The sequence below is a fragment of the Alligator sinensis genome, unplaced genomic scaffold (genome assembly GCF_000455745.1).
Source record: "Alligator sinensis unplaced genomic scaffold, ASM45574v1 scaffold995_1, whole genome shotgun sequence".
Lineage (NCBI taxonomy): Eukaryota > Metazoa > Chordata > Crocodylia > Alligatoridae > Alligator > Alligator sinensis.
In genome coordinates, this window is record NW_005842960.1 from 293,234 (window position 1) to 302,306 (window position 9,073).

General features: G+C 47.8%; 1 protein-coding gene across 5 annotated transcripts in view; it reads left to right on the forward strand.

The window, feature by feature from the left end:
* Positions 1-9,073, forward strand: part of LOC102382687 (macrophage mannose receptor 1-like) — a 136,772-nt gene that overhangs the window by 46,003 nt on the left and 81,696 nt on the right. For all 5 annotated transcript variants that reach the window (XM_014526091.2, XM_025192669.1, XM_025192670.1 and 2 more), the window contains 2 exons: positions 934-1,091; positions 3,990-4,103. In XM_014526091.2, coding sequence (XP_014381577.1) covers positions 934-1,091; positions 3,990-4,103 — 272 coding nt within the window. The remainder of the gene's footprint in view (positions 1-933; positions 1,092-3,989; positions 4,104-9,073) is intronic.

The following is a 9,073-nucleotide window of genomic DNA, read 5'->3' on the forward strand; positions in this document are numbered from 1 at the left end:
GCACGAGCCCCCCAAAGCTGTTGCAGGAGTGGCAAGTTCTGGGGCTTTTATCTGTTATTTTTTTTCTTAAAGGGCCAGAGCTGCGGTGGGTGGGGCAGCCATGGGGGGGTTGGAGGAGTAGGGGGGCAGAATGGGGCAGTAGGGGCAGCAGAGATTGTCCCCCCCCCAGCAGCACCCGGTCAGCACTGGGGCTTTTCTTTAAAGGGCCAGAAACTGGGGTGGTCAGGGCAGCCATGGATGGGGCTGGGGGAGCAGGCAGGAGTCAGGGGGGCTGTGGGAGCAAGGAGGGGATGGGGCCCTGAAGGGGTCCCCCTCCCAGCCCCCCTCCCCTGCCCATTACTTACCAGCTCTGAATCCAGCTGCTGCTCCCTCCTGCAGCCACCGGGGACTGTCCAAATCGTCAAAACTCTCTGAATCTTTTCTGAAGATTTGGAGAGCTTTGAATTGATTTGGACCTTTTAATTGGTCCCCTGATTCAGTTTGGATTCAGAGATTCAGCCACCGAATCAGGCCGAATCTCTTCTGAATCAAATCGAATCACCACTCGAAGCTAGAGTATACACAGCTCTAGAGTAGAATCGCCACACAGCCCTAGAGTATATCCTTTTGAAAAAAAGGGCCCAGAAGCTATTAATTAAAAATTTCTGAATGGCTTTTTATTTAGGCCACAGCAATTTACAGAATCTGATTCTGAGATCCAGTTATTGTGGTTAAATTGTCTTGACCATTTAAAAGGGATAGCCTTTCCTGATAATAAGAGTGGGCATGTGAGGAACAGCCACCATTGTTTATCAATCATGGAAACAACTTCCTGTGTCTTTTTTTTTTTTTAACCCCCCCTGACCATAATATCTAAACTCTAGAAAGGAGATGAGAGTTCATACTGTTAAAATGATTGTTGGCAAACTTGCTTTATTTTTTTTTATGTTTTAGAGCCAAAGGATGAGCTGTGGATTGGACTGAATGACAATAAGGTTCAAATGTATTTTGAATGGAGTGATGGCAGTCCTGTGACGTACACTAAATGGTTGCGTGGAGAACCAACCCATGCAAACAATAGGCAAGAAGATTGTGTTGTCATGAAAGGGAAGGTAAAGTTATAATACCTTTTTTGCTCAGGAGAATGGGAGTTGGGAATATTACTGTATGAAGTAATTTTTGCTGATCCAAAGTTTGTAGATTTCATCTTTTGGAGGAACCTTAGTCTCTTCAAAGCTGCTAGGATGTTGTTTCAATTGGTTGCATGGTAAACTTGCATGGTGAACTTTTCTCTGACGTTAACTTCTAGCATTTCCTGTGCTGCTCCCTGAGTCAACTTCTGTAGGAATCCCATTTGTGAAGGTGGGCATTAGACCACACTTAACCATGCTTGGTGCAGCTTATTTCACAGAACACTCTGAAACAGAACAATATTTGTGAATGTAACTTCCAGAGGCAAAGAGGGAAAAAATGTTTTTGAAACTTTGGAATTTTCCGTTTGGACTGGAGGGCAGATTTATATTTCACTAATGTGCTGCTCATGATAAGAAAATATTAAATTTTTTTCTGTTTAGAAAATAGCCATGATTTTCTAGAAAAAAACCCATAACTTATGGATCCCACCTCTTGGGCCTTTTGGTTAGCTATATTGCATGAATTTATTGTAAGGGCTTAACTGAATGTGCATTCTACATTTGTATATATGAGATAAAGGATTTGTTTTCTTAACAAAAACCTCTGTTGATTATGTAGGTACCATTGTCAGACTGTTTCCAAAAGGATTGTTTACTGGCCCACACCTGAAAAAATGTGGTGTGGTTGCTATAGTGATAGGCATGGTCAGCAAATAAGAGTCAGTAACAAGACAGAGATGCCTGATGTTGGCAGAAAGTATTTTTCTAGCTCTGTGATCATGTGAAAAAACATACTTCTCTCCAATGGCATTTCTCAGCTACTTTATCAAGGAAAAGAAAGGGTGGTGGTGGGGAACCCCTTAGAACCCAATATGCTGAGCTCATTCCAAAATCTAGGCAGTTATTCTGGAGATTGTGGGAGCTCACTTTTCTCTGGAAAAAAATTATCACATTTTGTAACTGTAGGTTGTGGCAGAGCACAGGTTGTGCCTGACACTTTACAGGGTTTGAGCAGGCAGCCTGCAGGTAGGAGAAGACCAAGTCAAGCAGTCGCATGGTAGTTAGGAGGTTGCCTGATTGGTGGAGATGTTGGGGAGCCTGGGTATAAGGCTAGGTCCTGAGACCAGGGCTAGCAGTTGCTTCAGGGAGCCAAAGGAATGCCATTGCCCAGTGGGAAATATGCTGCTCCCAGAACAGTCTGAAGGACAGGGTAGGAACTCTGGAGGTGGAAGAGGTTCCTGGTCCTGGGGCATGACTTGAAACTATGCCTTGCTGGGTTTGGATGGTGTGGTGGAGCTGCCTGTGGCAGGGCAGTCTCTAGGAAATGCCATACCTGTGCCTTCCCAGTGAAATGTGAGTATGGGGTGCTGGAAAGCCTCAGCCTTTGCTGCCTTGCAGGTGACCCCATGGAGGGGAGAGGCTAGGGGAACACACCCCAACAGATAAGCAAAGGGCCAAGGCCCACTGAGTAGGGCCTGAGGTGGGGTCCAGGCCAAGAGAAGGTGGCCTGAGACACGGCCCAGGCCCACTGAGTGAGGCCTGAGGCCCAGAGGGCATAAGGCCCCGATGCCTCAGTGAATGGGCAGCGTCCCACCTAGGAACAACTTTAGTTGCAACAAAGGCATGGCCAGCGAGCCAGGTGGGTGGGCCAATGTAGTGACTGACCCCAGGACAGCCCCCTGGTACACAGGTGCTGAGCTATTTGTTTAAATTTTGGTCCATAAAAACAGGTTGAACAGCCACAGCCCCCATCATTCAGAGGAAACTGCTGTTTCTGCACCTCTCAGGATCAGGCCATACCTGATCACAACTGAAACAAGTCAGAAGTTGGATTGGTCCTATTTGCATTCTTCTTGAGGTCTGTCTATTTAGCAAATGATTTATAAGGCCGCATCACCAAATTCAGGTTGTTTTGTCAATGACGTAAATGGATTGGGTTCCATTATTTGTTTTTATTTACATACAATCTAAAACAGCCCCTTTCCTTTAAAAATTTAAAATAGAAGCAAACAGTGGAAGCAAAGATAAATACAGCAGTTTCTGAAAAAGGGTGGCCCATTTTAATTATTGCATTCAAGACAGATATTTCATAGCAAATTTTTTGAATATGGCTTTTTATACCATATTTTAACATTCTTATGAACCATTGTATTTCTGACTTGGCATATTTTCTTCTTGTTTTCATTGTGGAGGAGAGTATTGTATACTTCTCTCTTTTAATGGCCTTTATTAGTGTTGACAAAATATAAATTGAAGGAATTAAATGCTTTTTGGTGACTAAGGAAACTGAGAACTTCTTTAAATGTAAGCACTTCATAAGCGAGCATAAAAAATGGAGGTGATTATACATACCTAACTCTGTCATACTTGGAGCTGTACTTCTGCAAATTGCAATGCTTGTCAACAGACTGGACATCTGACTTGCATCTCTGGCCTTCTTAGCAGTAACCTGTTTCTTACACGTTTTTTACAGAAGCAGACTTCAGCAAGTATTAATTATGACAGGGAATTTCATGCATCAGGCATGGCAGTTGACTGATACTGTTGAGTCCTTTCTGGATATTATTCTACTTCACCACTTTTCAAGATGTTATTTCAGTTGGAGGTTTACCGCAGGTTCATTGGCCCCTTTGAGCTCCCCACATGGGATGAAAGTGGTACCCCAGATGGATCTAACTTGTGGTGATCATTTAACGGAGAAAGAGGAAATAGGAAAACAGTTAAATTTAAAGCAGAAACTTTAAATAAATAATGGATCTAGGTTTTTCTTTCTGTATAACTACAACAAATAAATATTCATTAAATTAAACATTAAAGATCTAATGAGTAGAAATCCCCCTCGATTTCTATGCACTTTCTCCTTGTGCCATTTTGCAGGATGGGTATTGGGCAGATCACGCATGTGAAAAAAAACTTGGATACATTTGTAAAAGGAAACCTTTGGGAGAAGCTCCGAAGGAAGAGGAGATTGTTGAAGAAGGCTGCCAGAGAGTAAGTACAAAATAAGTTATGGGAGTTGAATACACACAGCATTATTGAAAGGTCGAATGTAAACCAAGTTATTACAGGCGGTAGAAGTGATTAACCAAAAATAGATCTGTATTGCCATCACTAGAGCCATATGGCCTTTTCAATGTCCATTACTTGTGAAGGAAGTTGTGCTGTATCAAACAGATTGAGATTCCAGCTGCCCTTTGGTCTTTGAACCATGCTCCTGTTCGAATTCCCCAAATCTGTTGCCCTTGTAACTAACCATTATGCTTTCTGCCCTGAAATCAAGCTATTTTAGGAGATTTAGCTGGCCTACCCAGAGTTTCTGTTGGTCCAACTGCTTCAGTAAGGGCTACCAGTGGTGGTGGAGCTTGGAATGGTGATATTTTTCTTTTGGCAGAGATCTAGATTTGCTATGAACATATTGTTGATGTGAAAAAAGAGGCTTTTTCCTTATGACTTAGTTCATTTCTATGGTTAACTGCAAATGTCTTTTTTGTGAATTGCTAAGATGAATTACAGCATTCTCCGTTTCAGAGCTGCTCTTCTTCAGTCCTTATTACTGTGTCTGTTGGCTAAAACTCTCTTTTTTCCTACTAGATCTAAAGGTGTACCTGGTTATTTTTGCTTGTACGTTGTTGCCTCTGTGCTTGAATGGTGGGAGGGGCTTGTATAATGAAAGGGGAGGCCTGAGACCTATTCCTGACCAAAGGAAAAAGTACATGGTTACTAAACCAAGTCTTCTATGACCCCCTTGAATAATGATGCGCTATTGAATATGTCCAGTACTTAAAAAAATAAATAAATACTTCCATACTTCTTTGTTGTCTAGCTGCTTGGGAGGACAGAACCAATACTTATTTTCACAGCACCCATGTTCATCTTGGCTTTGGGGCTTATACCATTGATGGCTCTCTTGCTCTTTCTGGGGTTCTCTTTTCCCCAGTATTAGTCACTCTAGCTCAGGGGTGGGAAATTATTTCAGGCAGAGGGCAGCTTACTGAGTTTTGGCAAGCCATTGAGGGCCACAAGGATAGCCCCGCCCCTTGACAGGTGCCCCGCCCCCTTGTCACTGTCTTGGGACCAGAAGTCCCACCTCTAGCCCCTGACCTTTGCCACTGGAAATCCCTTCCCTTGCCCCCCACAAGAAGTACTCATTTCAGCAAGGGATGGAACAAGAAAAATACCAAATTATATTCTAAAAATCAAACATCAACTACAACATTCATTTAATTTGATTTCAAAAAATATTTTTGTCTTGCTTTGCATGTATTTGTGTTGTGCACATAGAGGCGATTGTACAATAGCTTAAAATGAAGTCTTACTCTTGTATATTATGGAAGGGTGTAGATGGATGGGTATCAGTTTGTGGATGTGTGGGTATGTGGTGTGTGGGGGAGGGTGTGGGTGTGTGTGGGGGGCTGTGAGTGTGTGGGGGAAGGTGGCTGGGGAGGGTTGTGGCGTGTGTGAAGAGGGAGGATTTGTCCGTAGCCAGTGCTCTTGCCAGCCCGGACTCCACACTCCTGTTGCTCCTTGTGGCAGGAGCGACGTCAGGGTCACCGTGCTATTCCCTGTCGCCTCCTTTACTGTGCCAAGCTTCTGACTCGTACCCTCCTATTCTCGCCCACCACGACTTTGATTGTATATGTGTTTTTATAGGGAGGCTACCTTTCTTCTACTTGGCCACAGTTCTCCTGCTTCGGGTGTTCTGTGTATCCAAACCTTGTGGGCTATGCGTGGCTCCTTCCACCCCAATACCACGCCCAAAGCCTCGCAGATGGAAAGACGATGTTCTGTCTGGGTCTATACCCCCTCTGGCACTCGGGCCCTTCTCCGTAACGCGGCCCTCTCTCAGGGCCCTCCTCCGTAACGCGGCCCTCTCTCAGGGCTCACCACACCGCTACCCCCACTTCTGGGGTTTCTCAGCCACCCCTCTCTGGAGCTGGGGTCTGTACACCCCAAACACTATGCCCTCACTGGGGCTGGGGTCCTCGCACTACCTGAGTCCCCTATGAGGCCCCCTCCATCCCCTTATAGCCTCACCCAAACCACCAGTGTAATCAATAACAAACATAAACAGTAACATAAACACCAGCCTCTTGGCAACAACTTAAACATAAGCCACTAGCTATAACTATGCTCAGGCCTACCGGGTTTTCTATCCTACCATGGTGACCAACACTGCTCTGGCATTCAGGCTTCTCTCTTTTCTGGCAGAGAGCTCCTTCATCCTTAGTTGCTGGTAGGGAACTGCCTCTGGCCTCCTGCCTGTGCTTTATATAGGGGCCAGGCCCTGCCCCTTCCTTCAGCTGGCTAGGCAGGTGTAAGCCATTAGCTCCCTTTGGTTGCCTCAGCAACCGGCACCTGAAGGGTTATCCCAGCACTTCTAGTAGCAGGCACCCTAGTGCCCTGCTACACTCCTGTTCCTGTATTCCAGCTTATCCTGGCCCCAGGACTTCGGTGCAGCCCCGTGCTCCCACTCACAGCCACTTCCCCCCATCTGCCACCACTGCCCTTCTGTTGCATCCCCATTTCCCCCTCCCCCCCACCCCAGGTCATCACCCCAGCACCACGTTCCAGCTGCACAGCTGAGACAGCAGGACACAGAAGGAGCTGGACAGGCTTTGCCAGCACTGCACAGAGCTAGTGGAGAATTGCAGGGGCCAGGCTGGCTCCTGCTGCTTCCTGAACCCCAGTGCTACATCTGGGTGGAGCAGGGAGCTGTAGCAGCAGCGGGTAAATGGCTGTGGCACACAGGGGGCAGTGGCAGCAAGCTTCCTCTGGGTCCTACTCACCCTGGCTCCTGTCATTTTTGATAGGCAGCCAGGGCAGATAAATATTAATTTGCTAAATTTTTAGGGGCCCCACGGGCCAGATAGAATGGCCCAGTGAGCCAGATCTGGCCCATGGGACATATTTTGCCCACCTCTGCTCTAGCTGGTTTCCCTTTTGAAGGATCCTTTACATCTTCATATCATTCTCAAAGCTTTTGATGAATCTTGCATGATATTCTTTGCTTCTGGGATATAGTCTTACAGGCAGCCCTACTTTTAAAAGATTCTTCAAATGTAGTGTGCTACATCTGTGCTGCTAACACTGTTAGCTATGCCTAATTTAGTAAAGATGCCTTCTCTCTGTGTAATACACATTCCCCAAACTCCACCCCTCCAGAATGACAACTTGTTTGGTATCCTTTTACTTTTTTGGTTCAGTGTTGTGCTACTGACACTTTTCAGAACTCTGATTCCTATACTCAGAATATATTTATACAGCTTCAGGGCAAACTTTCCCAGATATCTTTTCTTTATTCTGTAAAACAGGGATGGGCAAAGTCTGGCCTGCAGGCCAGATCCGACTGGCAATCGACTCCATTTCCCAGCAGTCCTTGCCTGAGTGGCTGGGGCTGGTTTCCATGGAGACCCCAGTAGTAGCTGTGCTATGATAGCATGGGGCTGGGGTTTCCATGGAGACTAGCCCCAGAAGTGCTGGCAGGGCACATGGTTGGATGGGGAGCTGCTTCAGGGCCAGGCTGGGGTCTTGCAGCAGTGTCGGTGTGGCCCAGAACCAGGGCAGAGCCGTGATCTGCAGCCTGCATGCTCTGGGCAAGGGCATGCAGACAGCAGATTATGACTGCCCTGGCTCCTTGCAGCAGTGACAGCAGGTCTAGAGCAGGGATAGGCAACGTTTTTTGGCTGGAGTGCTGGAAAACATCACAATGCCTACCTTGGAAGGTGCCAGAGTGCCGGCATGCCAGAAAAACAAAATGAGGGCAGGAGGGTACATGGCAGGATGCCCTGCTTGAGCCCCTGCCCCCCAGCCCAGGCTATGTGGCTGTGCGCAGCTACCCCAGCTCTGGGCAGCTGCTGCCAGTGATGGAGCCTGAGCTACTCCCAGCAGGGCTTGCAGTATTCCAGCTGCCTGCTGGGAGCAGCCCGGGCTCCCAGCTGGCAGCAGCTACCCAGAGGTGGGGCCGGCTGCAGCCGGGAGGCTGTAAACAGCTGTGCCGGGCTCTGGAGCCCTGGCATCAGCTTCATACCAGCGTGTGCATGCATGCCTCAAGAGTGGCCAGTGGGGGAGGGGCCTGAGGCAGCGCAACTCCAGTCTCTCTCCTGCTCCCGGCACAGAGCTGGTGACTGGGCTCCAGAGCCTGGTGCAGCTGTTTCTAGCCGGCCTGGGCTCTGGGCAGCTGCAGCAAGCACTGGGCAGGCTGCAAACAGCTGTACTGGGCTCCACAGCTGTGGCATCAGCTGCATGCACGCACAGTCACCACCAGCATGGAGCTGATGCCAGAGCTGTGGAGCCTGATGCTGCTGTTTGCAGCCTGCCCACAGCTTGCTGCAGTTGCCCAGAGCCCAGGCTGGCTACAAACAGCTGCGCCGGGCTCCGGAGCCCAGTCACCAGCTCTGTGCTGGGTGTGGGGGAGAGACCAGGGTTTTCATAGATTTCATAGACATTAGGGCTGGAAGGGACCTCGGAAGATCATCGAGTCCAGCCCCCTGCCCAAAGGGCAGGAAGTCAGCTGGGGTCATAGGATCCCAGCAAGATAAGCATCCAGTTTGCTCTTGAAGGTGTTCAATGTAAGCGCTTGAACCACCTCCGGTGGCAGGCTGTTCCAGACCTTGGGGGCTCGGACAGTAAAGAAGTTCTTTCTTATGTCCAGCCTGAAACGGTCTTGCAGGAGTTTATAACTGTTCGACGTTGTCATCCCTTGGGGTGCTCTGGTGAAAAAAAGGTTCCCCCAGATCCTGGTGAACACCCCTGATAAACTTATAGGTGACCATCAGATCACCCCTGAGCCTGAGCTTTTCGAGGCTGAAGAGTCCCATAGCTCTCAGCCTCTCATCATAAGGTCTGTTTTCCTGACCTCTGATCATGCGCATGGCTCTTCTCTGGACTCTCTCAAGCTTCTCCACATCCTTTTTGAAATGTGGAGCCCAAAACTGGATGCAGTACTCCAGCTGCGGCCTCAC